Source organism: Antechinus flavipes, chromosome 5, assembly GCF_016432865.1.
Source record: "Antechinus flavipes isolate AdamAnt ecotype Samford, QLD, Australia chromosome 5, AdamAnt_v2, whole genome shotgun sequence".
Taxonomy (NCBI): Eukaryota; Metazoa; Chordata; class Mammalia; order Dasyuromorphia; family Dasyuridae; genus Antechinus; species Antechinus flavipes.
In genome coordinates this window covers 41,200,696-41,216,248 of record NC_067402.1, presented here as the reverse complement: position 1 = coordinate 41,216,248, position 15,553 = coordinate 41,200,696, and the positions used below count along the sequence as shown (strand labels likewise).

Below are 15,553 nucleotides of genomic sequence, written 5' to 3'. Positions count from 1 at the left end.
CAGGTAAAATTGAACCTAAGGACACACTTTGTGCTTGGGCAGTTTTTATGGTTTGGAGCCATATTGTGGGATTGGAAAATTATTTTGTTATTTCTTTCAGGAAAAAATTAAGCTTGAATCTAACTGATACTTGGAAGCTAAATTTCCTTTTATCTTTACATAATCTCTGTTGTCCATTTCCTATTTGAATTTTAGTTGAATTTATGCTTGTGCTGTATTTTTTCTTCAAATTTTATTTGTAAATAGTTTGGAATCCTTCTCTTTTTCTGGGTTTATAGCTTGAGAGTCTTGTCCCCATAATATATTTTCTGGGATATTTCATTTTCTAGTTTACTTTCTGACTTCAGACTTTTTTCTGTTAGGGCCATGGGCACTTCTTGTCCTGCTGCTGCTTTCCTGGGCTATTGAGTATTGTGTTATTACAGGATCTCCTCACAGTTCAGGCTAGGGACCTGTCAACTATCACTGCTCCTTAGGGTAAAATCTGATTGCTCTCTTCCTACTCTGAGACTAGAGTTTTCTGACCCAGGTTTGCATGTGCAAACATGTTCAATTGCCCCTGGTTGGAAGCTCCAGTAGATTGTGGCCAAACTTCGCTCCTGTCAGGCAGGTAGAAAGTTCAGGGAGGAGTGCCTTTGGCCTGGAATTCCTGCTTTGGCTCTGGACTACAACAGTGATCCCATGCTTCCCAGTATTGGGTCACCTGTAGAAGTATCCTACTCTCTGCCTCGATTCCAGAGACACTCCACTGGAAAAATGCTGCCAAGTTGGACTGAAACATTACTCCTTTTAGGTCTAAATACAGCTACTTGGTCTGGTGGCTTGAATTCAGTAAGAGTAACTGGATGCTCTTACTTTTTATCCCTGAACTACTTAAAACCAGAGGAGGATGCCTTTTTTTTTTTTTTTTTTTTTGCATGAGAGGGATCCTTTACCAGTTCCTAACTAGAGCAGAGCTTAATTTAACCAAAGAAGAGTCAAGCCACTCTTCACCATGAGGAAGCAGCATTGCTGTTAGTTTACAGAGTCAGCTCCCACAAGGGCAGTGTGCACTCTAATGAACAAGCACATGAACAATTTCCTCTAAAGACCTTCAGTACCTCAAGGTGGAGTAAAAGTCATTCTTATTTCCCTCATCCAGAAGGGTATAAGCTCCTGCTGAGATAGAAAAACTGGGCCTGGGGACAGAGATTATCTTTAAGCCACTTCCAGAGGAGGTTGTCTGCAGGTGGTAAGATTGTATTACCCATAGAAATTCATGAAAGCATACAATAAGGTGTTTGAGAGACACAATCTGTATGAGTGGAGAAATTGTGTCCACGCTGACAGAATCATAATCCTTGAAGTGCTGAAACCAGCATGTCCTTCATAGAAAAGGTCCCAGCTTAGCAGAACACAAGTGTTTGACAGAGAGGAAATCCTCTAGAACATGTATCTTCTGGGTTAAATGTAAGCTCCCTAAGGACAAGAACTGTGTCACTGTCAATGAGATTTGAGGATTCCTTTGAATCAAGGGCCTTGGTGTTTCTGCAGTTTTTAGTCTAAGTTTCTTGTTGCTGTCTGAATAGTTTTACCTTTTGTCATTTTATATCAAATGTAAATGTAAAACTATGCAGTAAAAAAGAAACAAAAAACCTAGTTTGAATAGTTAATTAAGAATCCTAAGGTCTGCTATATTTTCCCTCTAAAACTATTAAAAAATCAAATTTATACATATGCATAACAACAAGCTTTCAGCATGAATAGATTTTTTTTCAAAATATTCCTAATCTCTCCTTTTTTACTGGGAGCATTTCAAGATCCTTGATCTCCTCAGTATTTATAAGTTTCTTAAGTTAAGTGGCCAAATTAACTTAGGAAACAACATAACAAAAATGTAATTTTCATTATCTTTGTTCATTTTCTTTTTGTGTATCAGGCTGTGGTAAATGAAGACACACAAGGAAATGTGAGCCAGCTTCAAGCTGAAGTGAAAAAGCTTAAGGAACAGTTGGCTCAGCTGGCGACGGCCCCCCGTGCTGTTCCAGGTGAGGCAGCTAGCAGGGTTCTCATCTTCTGTTTTACTCAGAAGTGGCTTGGACTTTAAATTAGCCTAGCAGTTTACTGCTGCCCCAGTCAGAGGCCTGGGGAGCTCCTGTCTGAAATAAGAGAGTAACAGCATCCCTCTAAGGAGCAAAAGGCCCAGAATTACAAGGCAAGTGACAAAAAAGTCAAATGGCTGAAGGTTCCCAGGAGGACCAAGTTGCAAACTCTATTACAAAATAGTCACTAATAAGACAGAAAAGGGATCAAAAGAACAGGTAGAGAAGCAAGGCTTCCATCAGACGAGCCCAATTTTTTATAAGTCTCAGGCAGGAGACATACTAAGGAGAAACTCTTCCATGAATTATAGCCACTCTCGAAAGCTGTTTTCTAGAAAAGAGTATTAGAGCACTTAGACTATGTGCCATCACGAGCTCCAGATATCAGATGTTACATCAAAAATACTTTGGAAGAATGCATTCCTCCAGCAAAGCCTTGTAGACCTCACCCCATTCCTGTGACCTGCACAGGAATCACATGGCAAGCATTGACCCATTCCCATCTTTTGTCCCAAATCTGCTTAACAGATATTTAAAATGTCTATTTGCCCTTATCCTTAACACTGAATAGGGGAGGGTCAGCTTCTTGGTCACCATTCCCATTTCTATTCCTGTGCAGTATCCAAAAATCCATCATCATCATGAAGATTTTTTTTCCTGTTTTATGAATCTCAAAACTAAAAATCAGAAATTATATTTTTATAATTTCCACACTAAGCTATCAACATATATCTAACATATACATATACATGTATATATGTCATCCCCATCTTTTAAAGACCAACTCTTTCAGCAAGCCTCCTTAAGGTAGGCAGCCTGGAATCCTGTCTATAACATTTACTAACTAGATAAGAAAGGATGAGTTTTTGGCAGATTCAGTTTCTCATATGTACCCTGTAGAATTGTTGGGACACAAATACTTTGTAAGCCTCCATAAGTGCACATTACTGCTGGAAGTAGCCAATCTGGGAGTTAAGAAAACTTGGATTCAAGGACTGTTCCTAACTCATCCTAGCCATGTGAACCTGCAGAAGTCTAGCTATCCTGCAATGGTTCTCTGGCTTTTATTGGTAGAGGGGCAATATAGTTCAACAAATATTTATTAAGTACTCATCTGTAAGGCACATTTCTTCATATCTCTCATATATTTGTAACCCCTTAGAGATTTCTAGGTGAACATTTAATTGCTATGACTTCTAGCTCATTTCACTTCAGTGCAGCTTTGCTTCATAAATCAGATTTTGACACCTCATATGTCCCTACTTGTCTTTCAATGCTTAAAAGGATAAGACTTATTTTTTGAGACATTTTTACATTCTTATTTTTTAAGTATAAATATTCTAACCATACTTGTCTCTCCCTATCCATATTATACAGGTAAGAAACAATAATTGTTCTGCCTTTAGTCAGTTAGCCATGATAAAAAAAAGATCTTAGTAAAAATTTGAGACCTTTTATTCCTTTTATACCTTATTATACATGTGAATAATTTTGCTACTCAGAATAAGTTCATTGAGTAACTTTTGAGTCTGATAAGTAAAGGCCTCTCTGAATGGAAAGACTGAACTGATAAGTTTGTTTCCAGCTTTAAAATTCTGATTTTTCTGACATATTAGAAAAACCTTGTTTATATAGAAAAGAAAATTTTATTTCTATTAGGTGTTGTTGGGATTTTTTTTTCCTGAGGCATTTGAGGTTAAGTGACTTGCCTAGGATTAGACAGCAAGTAAGTATTAAGTGTCTGAGGCCAGATTTGAACTCAGGTCCTCCTAACTAAAGGGCTAGTACTCAATCCACCGCACCATCTAGCTGCCCCGTGTTGTTGGGATTTTAAAAAGTTTATCCCTTAGTATTTTTTGTGAGGGGGGAAATGACATTTCTTTTTTATTTTAGATGAAGAAAATAATAATTACATGAACTATTTTAGAGAGGCAATGTTATTCTTGAAGAAATATGAACATGAAAAAAAGGTAAGAAACAGGTTTGCTATAGTGGGATTAGAGCTATGTAAGGCATTATTTTGCTTACCTTTTTGAAATTGAAGCAGATTTTACTAGTCAAAATGTTAAAAATAAAAATTAGAATATTTTAAAATCTGAATTAAAGTTTAATTTGAAGCTAGTATTTATAGATTTTATTATCTGCTTTGTAAATTTTCAAGAAATGTTGAGAGAGGCTTCACTGCCTTTAAGGGGTTTAGATTTGGGCCTATTGAAAGCTATTTAATTAAATAAATATAATATCATTGGGAGTCCTCTTTCCTTTCGTTTATATTTTTGAAATATGGTATAGATGTAATGTAATTTTAGGCAAACTGGAACTCTGGAACTAATGTTAAATATATCTATATTTCAAAGATTGGAGACCACATGCCATTGATCAAGTACCTCTTCTTACCTTCAGGTACTGGTGACTATTTTAGATCATCTTCGTTTCTATAGAAAGAAGGTTCCATGATCTTTAGAAAAAAGGAGCTAGCTTGATGTCTTGCAGGCAGGAAACATTTCCTCATGTATATATTGCATCTATTGTACATAGTAAAACAATAATCTTTACCTTTTGTTTATTAAACTGTTAGTAAACAACAACAACAAAAAAGCATAAATATTCAGGTAGGGTAATTTGTTGGCAATTTTACTAAATTATCTTTTCCTTAAGTCTTTATTAGAAAAAGTTGCACAGTTGGAAGATCTCAGTGTCAAGAAGGAAAAATTCATTCAATCCAATAAAATGATTGTTAAATTTCGGGAAGATCATATAATGCGCTTAGAGAAACTCCAGAGAGAAGCAAGGGGCAGTTTTCTACCAAAAGAACAGGATGAGCTGTTCCATGAATTAAGGGAAGAGATACAAACTCTGCGAGAACAGGTGAATATGGGTTACTTGGGATTGCTTTCTGAGAACAGAGAACCTCATGAAATGCAAATAAAGCAAAGATATGGCAGAAGGGTGCATGATTTGATAAAATAAATATTTTTTTCATGAATCTTCTTGGTTAGGCTACTTGAGCTGTTTAATTCATGTAACTATTTCATTAGCTGATTTCCTTCAGTCTAAAATGGGAAAGATAAGTTACAGGAGGACAGCCTCCGGTAGCCAACATGGAGTCTGGCACCCATAGGCCAGAGGGATGCACTTTAGCCTCCAGCAGTCATTTTGGAGCTGCAGCCATTGGGGTTTACCACATTGCTGAATAACTTGTTTACTCAACACTTTTTGTTTTATATCACACTTGGACCCCTCAAACCAACCTTGTTTGGCTTTCACAGGATTTTGTTGGGAAGGAGAGAAGTTCAGAAACTAAATGATTACTGGGTAGAAATGCAGTTTTCATATGGTGGATAGTGGGTTATACTGGATCTCTCAAAAAACAGGTGATGTAATATGACTTTTTTTTTTTAAGACTTCAAAGGAATTTGAAGTTCTAATACTGCCATTTGACTTATGCAATTAAGGCTCTGAGTTAATTTCTGTAATTTAAGTTAATTTTATACACCTATAAAACTTTCTGGGGGGGTAGAGATAGGACATAGTTTAACTTTTTAAAAAAATGAATTTTGAAGGGTAGAATTTAAAGCAAATGGGCTTTTTCTCCACAGTAACATTTTTTGCCAAAAATAGTAGTAACAAATGATTTACTTTAAGCCTTTAACCTAACAATTTACTTTTAGACATACCCCAGAGTTTAAGGGGAAAACAAACTTTTGAGATATACTTTTAGAAGTAAACTCAGTTGAATACTGTGATTTCAAAAAAAAAAAATGAAAATTTTATTTTCCCTACTATTGCTGATTCTCCTAATGGGGAGAGATATTGAAAAGAAAAAGTTCCCAGAATTGAGAAAGTGTGGAGGTGGGAAGGAATAAATTAAATGAAATATAGTTAGGTAGAACCCACTAACCATATAATTAAGATGTCATCTTTATCAGGACAACCTCATAATCACTTAACATTGCTTTGAATAAAGAAAGGTTAATTCTTACTATGTACCACATCTCACTTAGTCACAAGGGAATTAAAAGAACTGTTGTTCAAAAAGTCAAATGAAAAGATTAACAGAAGGCAGGAAGTTTGTTAACAATAATAAAATGCTGTATTTTTGATAACCTTCATAGCTGTGAAAGTAGCATAGCCCAGCTAGTGTAATAGGTAAAAGTTACAATATGTAATGATTAGTGTTAAAAGGGTTAGTATATTCTGTAAGTATGAATTGGGAGAAGTAGATCTTTACTTTGACTATTCACTTGCAAATGAATTTCATTGTAACATTTTTTCTCCCCAAAGGTATCTTTGACCTTCCTCTAGGAGATTTAATTTCAGCAGAACAGAGAAAAATTACATTCTACAATTAGAATGTCATCTGAGTCTGTTAACCCCCTGTCTTGCAGATAGAACAGCACCCTCGTATTGTGAAATATGCCATGGAAAACCACTCTCTCCGGGAGGACAACAAGCGACTTCGGTCCTTAGAATCTGTGAAAAAAGTCCAAGAAATGGATGCACAAACCATTGCAAAATTAGAGAAAGTTTTCTTTGAAATTTCTGACACAGCAAAAAGTGATAAAGGTAAAAACGAAATAGATGAGCTCAAAGCAACATGTTTTCTAAATGGTGTTTATAATATTTTTCTAGTTTTGTTTTTAGTTTTACATGCTGACTACCTTCTTATGTATCATATCTTCTGTGTGTGGAAGTGACTGTTCTTTTAAATTCTAAAACACATTTTCTTTAAAATCATATACTAATTACTTAGTGTTATGGTACATATATAGCATAATAGAAATAGGACTGAAATGCCCAGTTTTACTTATCAGCTTATCACTATTGGATTTTCCCATAATGGAATCTATTGTTTTAATATAAAATATTTTTCCATTTAAAGTGCTTGGCAGGAACAAGTTCAGTTCAGCCTTCCTCTGTGTAAGACTGCCGGGGGCTGAGCGTGCCAGTGTAAACACACTTCCTGTTGTCAGGATGCTCACAGTGTAAGAGAAGAGGCAGTGTGCAGAGGATATGAACAGAGTAACTGGAAGGTGATCCCCAAAGAGAAGGCTTCTTTGAAGAAGCTGGGACTTGAAAGAAGCTAGGGATGCCAGAAGGTGGAGATGAGCAGCAGCCTGGTCCAAGAATGAGGGACGACCAGAAATTTTCCTGCAATTGGGAGACAGGGATCTTGTGGGAAGAAGAGTAAGGAGTAAAGAGTGCAAGAAGACTGGAAAAACAGGAGGAGTTTGTTTGGGAAGAACTTTTTAAAATAAATTCATGTTTGATCCTGGAGATAATAGAGAGCCACTGAAGTTTATTGAACAGGGAAACAACCCTTCCCCTCCTCCCCCACCAGTGCTTTAGGAAAGGCGCATTGGTAGCTTAGTGAAGGGTGTCTGGAGAGAGCAGGGATCTGCAGACCCCGAGGCAGGCTCTTAAACTGTATGAGGTAAGGAGGGCCTGAACCAAAGGAGTGGGGGTTGGAGGGGGCTGTCAGAGAAGAGAAGGGGGCATATTCAGGAGATAGTTAGAAGGATGGGCCTTGTAATGATTAACCATAAGGTGAAAGAGGAGTCTAAGATGCTACCTTGGCTGTCACCTGGGGACTGGGAGCATACACTGGTTCGGTAGGTGGGTTCTGTGCTAAATGTGCTTCTTCACTTCTTGAGTTTTTAGAAAAAGCTATCATCTTGTGGTCAAGATTCTTGTGATGAGGCTTTAAAAAAGTTATTGAGTCTGACCTTGGACATCAGGCCTAGGCCCAGGCCCCAAGCCTTTCCCACTTGGTAGAACCAGAGCTTGGACTCTGTTGGCAGAACCTTTGAGAACACGGGACAGGGCCAGATGGGTACCATGCCTGAGAAATGCCTGTTTAGCTATATTCTTTGTTTCCTATTTTAAGGTAACATCCTCTAAACACATTAGGCACATCCTGGGCCTCCAATTAGATTATAAACTACTTAAAGTCAGAAATGTTTTCTGATTTTACTTGACCCTCCTCATGCTTCCCTTAAACATAGGAATGCAATGCCCAATATGTTACAATTAGGGAGTGATCAGTTAGTAGTCAAAGCGTTTCTGTGCTTTTGCTCTGCTGTTATTTAGGTCATCAAGGGCATCTGACAACTTCCTCAGAATCTAGCTCTTCAGCATCAGAAGAGAAACTGAGAGCACAACTTCTGCAAACACAGGGTGAATTGAATAATTCAAAGCAAGAATATGAAGAATTCAAAGAGCTCACCAAGTAAGGTGTACCTTCATTTAAACTGCTTGCCACATTTTTACCTGGTGGATGTTTAAGAAGGAGTCCCTTTTTCATGTTCACCCACAAATACCATGACTATAGTTTTATGTCTTGCTAGAGTATAAATGGACTTATCAATTTCTAACTCTTTATTACTCTATAGAATAGACCGGTTCAACCTTTACAAGTCTTCCTAATAAGATAGATGAATTCCTTAACAATTAATTTGTTCTTGAATTTAATATTTTAAACCCTTATATGGCCCTAATATACTATTTAGGTAAAAGTATTAATGTCTTTATTTTAAAGGAAATTTAAATATTGAATTTGTACGTTAAAATCAATTTGTTTTGATTACTATCATTTCAACTATAGAAATTATAGATTTTCAGACTTACGACTTAATTCCATTTTGTAAAGAAAACCATGACTGAAGAAAATTAATTATACATAGTCTTATTTTATATCTTCCCATTGGTTACATAAACCACAATAAAATAAGCACATTAATACTTTGGTGCTGTATAAACAGGAAAAAGCATCTGGAACTGGAGTCAGAGCTTCAATCCCTGCGCAAAGCAAACCGGAGCCTAGAAAGCATCTTAGAGGCCACCAAAGCATCCAAGCGCCAGGAAGTGTCTCAGCTGAATAAGATCCACACGGAGACGCTGAAGGTAGGGCTCGGGACAGGAAAGTCAGAGAGGTGCTGAGTCACCATTTTCTTTGGTCAGTCAGTGCCTTGTTCTACTGAACAGCTTAAGAATTCACAGTCACTCATTCCATGCATTCGTCCGATCCTCATCAGTGCACCAGCTCTCTTTGGATGTTTGCCTTTCAGAGACTCACCTGCCAGCATGGAAGGAAAAGAAGCCTTCAAGGGGAAGATGGGCTCTGGAAAACATGTAGAATTTGTGACTATAACTGTTCTTCAAAGTCAAAGTATTAGGGATTTAACATGCAAGGTGAACAAGAATATGCCAAGAAAAAGAGGAGTTTTGAATATGGCAATAGATGCAGGAGAATTTATTTTCAGATTAATTGATTCTATAATCCCATTTAAAAGTTGGTTTTTCAATCAGCAAGGATGAAAGGCTGTTTTATAGTATATTAAAGTTATTTTTTTTAGTTATTTGTATATGATATTTGGATAGCTTTATCTTCTATGTTCAACATCAAAATAAAGTTTCAAGCTAATTTTTCCTTACTCCCCAGTTGAATGTAAGCTTCTTCAGGGCAGGCATTGTTTCCTGTTTGTTCAGATTCTTAGTGTTCAGCTCAATGGCTGATAACACCTGGTTGTTCCCTTGATCACTGCTTTTTGAATTGAAATCAACTCACATCACATATTATGCACAAGAAAGTAACCTTGCTAAAATCTTTCCAAAATAGGAAGTGTTAAAGATAGCCCTGACATTTTGAATGTGGGAAATTTAAGTGACTGGGTGGAGGCATGAACAGAAATTGTGAAGGAAGGTGGGGAAAAAGCCTTGAATTGAATTGTCTTGAGCATGTTGAGCTTTTGAATGTTGAGCTGAATGAAACCTCAACAAGAGTGAGAGAGAGCCAGTACTCAAAGCCATAGAACCGGAGCTCAAGTGTCAATCTGGGCATCCTCATCGGTCATGTGTAAGAAGTGGCCATTGAAGCTGGGGGAAAGAAGGGTTAAGATGAAGACTTTGGGGATGCCCATCTGGAGGGTCAAGGAGAGGAGATCAGATATCATAAGAGATCAGGAGAGGACAGTCGGAAGGAAACAGACAGGCGGAAGCCAAGAGAAAAAGCAAGCTCTGGGTGGATGGCAAGAAGAGGAGGAAGAGATCAGTGATTTTTGAGACTTAATATACACTGGCTATAAATCAAGGGTTTTTAAAAAAATTTTTTTAAAGCCTATTCTTGCCCAAGAAATTTAGAGTATGATTTCTTGCTTTCATGTAATGTATTTTTACCATGAGATAACCATCTTCACACATTTTTTAAGTGGTTATATTAAAATGTTCTAATGCTACATTTCATGATCATTTTCACAACAGATCATAACTACTCCAACGAAGGCTTATCAGCTTCGGTCTCGATTGGTACCTCGACTAAGCCCTGAAATTCTGAACTTTACCCCCTTGGATACTCAGAACACAAATGACTTCCATAATGATATATTCAACGAGCCAGTTCCTCCAGAGATGAATGAACAAGCTTGTGAAGCCATTTCTGAGGAGCTTAAAGTAGTACAGGTAACTTGTTGCTAAAAGAAGGCAGACTAATGCTGTTCTCTTTATTAGTCTTTTATTTGTCTTGAGTTTTAGTCGTTTCATTTCCTATAGTATTAAAATAAAATTTGTATTTAAAGGTTATTTTAAATGTAATATAACTACAAGGTAATGGTTTTACAATTTCCCCATAAAAGAATTGCTTTGGCTGTTAGCTTTAATAAGAATTCGGGGTTTGCTGGTGTCCATTTGCTTATACTCTAATAACTTAAGTTTAAAATCAATTGCCATAGAAACTTTCAGGCTTTTTTTCCCTTCCTGTTCTAGAGAAGGAACTTTCTAGAAAACTATATTAATCCAAGGTTTTAATCAGTAGTTTTTTAAATTGATGCTTTGCCAAGTTAATAGATGCTGAAAAAGCCTAGCAGTGACCCTGAAACACTGGATTTTTCCTGCCTCAAGGGGGACATTTGCCTCCATTGGGCTTTGTGGTGTTTCAGGTTATGGTGATGGCTGGCACTATGAAGGAATATTTATTAACACAGTGTGCAGAGCTCAGAGGTTGCACTGGGGATTCATAGAACAGGAAGGCAGCCCTTGCCCTCTGAGAGCCTCCCTAATTAGGATGCATTGCATCACATAGCTGGTTGTCCCTGCTTCTGCAGCCTGTGATGGCGGAAGAAGGGTAGTGGGCCCAGTGAGGGTCTGCGTCTGGTGAGGAGGAGTCATGGAGTGGGCGTAGCACCTAGAGGGAGAAGGCGTGCTTACCTGCCTCAGGCTTCTGCGTTGGGCAGCTCCGTGGCTGCCTCTGAGGGCCTCTCCTCTAGTGGTGATAAATAGGTGGTGGAAGGAAACCAGCCACAAGCCTGGCCGGCGGGCACTGCCGCTAGATTCGGGCGCTGCAGGTTTCTCAACTCCTGGCCCGCTCTCTGGACACCGGGAGGCACCTAAGCACAGGAGGGGAGCACTGCTTGTGATGGCAATGAAAATGCTTTCATCTCCCGGCTGGCCTTTGTCCTTTTCAGGAGCAGCTGAGTGTCCTTCAGACCAAGCTGGATGAAGAAGAAAGTAAAAACGTGAAGCTGCAGCAGCACATCGATAAAGTGGAGCATCACGCTGCGCAAACCCAGGAGGTACAGCAGGGCGGTATGAGCCATCTGAGACTGCTAGAGAGCACTCTAATGTACTACGCACCAAGTAGTCCCGGTGGTCTTTGCCCTCTTTCTTTTTCCTTAAATAGTCAAAATAGGAAAAATGTTTATATTTTTAATCATTTCTTTCTGGGCTTTCAAGTGTAGTTAATGTCCATATCTTTTCTTATTATTTAAAGACCTTAATATGTGATTCTGTAATTAGTGAATTTTTAAAGATATGATTTAACATGCCTCTTCTCTCTCTTAACTTTGATACTTTCTTCCCAAAGCTTTTTTCTTCAGAAAGAACTGATTGGCATAAACAGCAACAGGAGTATCTTGCACAATTGAGTTCCCTTGAAAAACAGCTCCAAGATGCTCTCAGCAAAAATGAGTGTGAGTGTTGGTAATTTGGTGCTTGGTGAGCTTAGCTTTCTTTTGTACAGTTGCATTTAAGTCTTTTGTCTCCTACTAAGAATATTAACCTTTGTGGTCTGTTTCTTTTTTTCTGATTTGTAAATATTTATAACATTTGAAAAAAAAATAACTGTCATATTTTAAATTGTTTATGCTGCCTTGAAAAATACTGTATGTAGATTCTTGAGTCTTTTACTTCTCTACTCCTGTGCTTACATCTGTGATGTATTTATGTGAATGCTCTCTCAAGTGTCACAGAGATGGGACCTATCTGTGTCTTCTATTTCCCTCTCCCCTCTCCTTCCTCTCCCTTTCATCCTCTCTCTTACACAAACAAATAAACTCCGGTGGTTCCCTCTTACTTTCAGGGTCAATATATTCTCCTCTATTTGGCTTTTAACACACTCATAAACTGGCCCTTTCCTCCATTTCTAGTCTCTTCACACTTAACTCCCCTACACACATTTTTTAATCAAGGGCTATTGGTCTCCCAGCCATTCCTGCCATAAAATAATTCCCTTTCCCAATTCCATCCCTTATCACTGACTGGGCCTTGTTCCTAGCCCATTTTGCCTTCTTATCTCTGCATCCTAGCTTTCTTGACTTCCTTTAAGTCTCAGTTTAAACTCAACCCCTTCGTTTTAGTGCCATCTGAATCCTTCTCCAGTTTATACTGTCTGTATTATATGTGTACATAGTTGTCTGCTTGTTGTCTCCCCATCAGGCTTCTAAAGATTAGAAACTGTTTTCTGTCTTTATAGCCCCATAGCTGGCACAATGGTATGTGGTAGTTTCTTAATAAAAGCTAAGAGAACAGGTTGGCTTTATCTTTTTAAAAATAATTTGTTGCACATGTTTAACATATATTGGATTACTTACTGTCTAGTAAGGGGGAAGGGAGGAAAAAAAAATTTGGAACACAAGGTTTTATAAGAGAGAATGTTGAAAACTATCTTTGCATATATTTTGAAAATGAAAAGCTATTATTTAATTTTAAAAGATATAAATAAATGAAAATTAGAAAATAAAAATAATTCATGTTTACAAAAGAAATCCTACATAAAATTACATGCTCAAAAAAAGAGCTTACTGCTTAATTATGCAATTTCTCAATTTTCAGTTCAACAAAAATCATATTTGGGGAAAGTTTTGTTTTACTTTGCTGACATCCTAATTATTGGCATCATGAGTTAAATTTCATTTTCAAGAATATACTCTTTTAATAAGAGACATGTGGATGCTTCCTTGACCAAAGGAGATCACATTTAATCTTTGCTTCATAGAGTAGATGGTCTTTGTTAATTGCTGTTGACACATCTTTGTTGAGTCCCTCTGCCATGCAGCTAGTTTCTGATCATAGTTACAAAGTCAAGGTTGTGTAAGACCTTTGGAGTTTATATATCACTGGTATCATCTTGGAGAATCTGCTGATCTTTGAAAAACTACTTTCTCAGGAATTCAAGAATCTCTACTTCTTCTGATTTCTGACTTCTGATTTCCTTCAGATCCCAGCTCAAATCTCATTTTTCTTTGGAAATCATATTCACTTTCTCCTTGTTTGTTGCTTACATGTTTTTAATCTATGTTTCTGGGACTTAGCAAGTTTCTGACATATTAGTTGACACTTAATAAATGCTGGTTGACTGTCATATCCATGCCATGACATGGCATCAAATTATATTTTTTTATTACTGGTAAATTTGTTCATCTTAAAAAAAATTAATATTGTTTTTCAGTGATGACAAGTGAAATACAGGACCTGCGTATAGTTCTTCAATCTGCAGACAAGGAATTGTCTTCAGTAAAATTGGAATGCTGTTCATTAAAAGAAAATAAGGAAAAGGAACTTAGTCAGCTTTCCCAGAAACATATGGATGTACAGCTTCAATTAGATAATGTCAGGTATTGCCTTCTTGTTATGGATAAAATTCCCTGATAATTCACATGACTGGTTAAGATTTTTTGGAGTTTTCTCTTATTTGAACACCCATCACCACCATCCTTTCTTCCTTACATGTACTGAATTTGATGTGAGAAGCCCTGGAATAAATCCTGTCTCTGTCACTTGACAGGTTGTATGAACTTGTCTCAGTAAAAGACTCTATAAAGATCAGACTAGCTAATGAATTCAGGTTCCTTGCTCTTTCTCTACTGTCTGTTATCTGTCAGGATTTTGAAACCCTGTATATGAATGCTCACTTAGCCACTTCCTGCCAGTGTAATCTGTGGATTGGAGCTCTTACTTACCTCTCTGGGCTTCCATTTCTTCATCTGTAAAATAAGAGAATTGGACTTGAGCAGACCTCCTAGGTCTTTTCATAGTCTTTAAGTCTGGGTTTCTGTGACTTTTAACCTCTGTTCCATTTCTGCAGTTACAATCCCATCAGCTTTAATGCATGTGGGCTCTCCTTTAAGAGGGCATTGGATGAAAAATCTGGAGCTTGTTCTTAGGTTTAAAGCAAACATATATTAATGATTTTGACTAGAGGTCTTGCCTTAAATATTACCTATCTTGTTTTAATTCTTTTTTTTTTTTTTTTGCTGAAGCTATTGGGTTTAAGTGACTTGCCCATGGTCACACAGCTAGGAAGTATTAAGTGTCTGAGGTCAGATTTGAACTCAGATCTTCCTGACTTTAGGGCTGGTGCTCAATACACTGTACCACCTAGCTGTCCCTTTGTTTTAATTCTTAAGCAAAATATACTAACCATAATTTAAAGCAATCTTTGATGACACAGGATGAGATTATGAGAATCAATTGTAATACTATGTCTTTAACACAGTAATGCCCTCGAGGGCTATTAAAATTTACATATTTCTTTGTTCTTGTGTTAAATGACCCCATAACATTGTGCTTTTTAAAATTGATGTCTGCTTTTTTGTAATTTTTTTCTTCACTATCTCAATTCCTCTGTTGTCATTTTTTGCTGTTTTAGCTGTATTTTCTTTAGCAGCTTTCCCTTTCCTTCCATAATATTCTTTGGGGGGAGAGGAGGGTGGAAAATACAGTGTTACTAGAATTGTATCAGAAGTAAGAGGAAATCCAAGTGGATTCTGAATGAAGATTGAGGGGGGAATCTGTGATGGAAAAGTGTATAGACTTTTTGGGTTTTATTGTGTTTTAAACTGAGGGACTTCTACATAAATGAGTAAATGAAACTTATTAAAGTACATTTATTTGAGTAATGAAAAATTCTTTGTTTCATCTAGAATTCTCTTTTAATTATTGAGTCTATTATGCTTAATAATAATAAAAACAGAATTTTTTTTACAAATAACTGTTGTAAAACAAGTCCTACATCTATTGAGATCACACTGGAGACTGCTTAAGATTTAGCGAAGAGGCTGACTTTACCAGCAAATCTCCTTGCTCATCCTCTTCCTGAGATGCAGTGGAAATAACTTTCTCTCAAAATGAGTCAGTGTTCCTGAGTTCTCACATCTTCCCTGGCACAGAGAAACTGATTGGAGTTGAGATATTTTTAAAAT

General features: G+C 37.2%; 1 protein-coding gene across 1 annotated transcript in view; it reads left to right on the top strand.

Moving 5' to 3' along the window:
* Window positions 1-15,553, top strand: part of KIF15 (kinesin family member 15) — a 50,016-nt gene that overhangs the window by 13,622 nt on the left and 20,841 nt on the right. Inside the window, exons 11-20 of the mRNA XM_051961832.1 lie at window positions 1,919-2,027; window positions 3,975-4,051; window positions 4,740-4,949; window positions 6,470-6,647; window positions 8,172-8,310; window positions 8,843-8,984; window positions 10,341-10,538; window positions 11,540-11,647; window positions 11,938-12,043; window positions 13,801-13,966. Of these exons, the coding sequence (XP_051817792.1) occupies window positions 1,919-2,027; window positions 3,975-4,051; window positions 4,740-4,949; window positions 6,470-6,647; window positions 8,172-8,310; window positions 8,843-8,984; window positions 10,341-10,538; window positions 11,540-11,647; window positions 11,938-12,043; window positions 13,801-13,966 (1,433 nt within the window). The remainder of the gene's footprint in view (window positions 1-1,918; window positions 2,028-3,974; window positions 4,052-4,739; window positions 4,950-6,469; window positions 6,648-8,171; window positions 8,311-8,842; window positions 8,985-10,340; window positions 10,539-11,539; window positions 11,648-11,937; window positions 12,044-13,800; window positions 13,967-15,553) is intronic.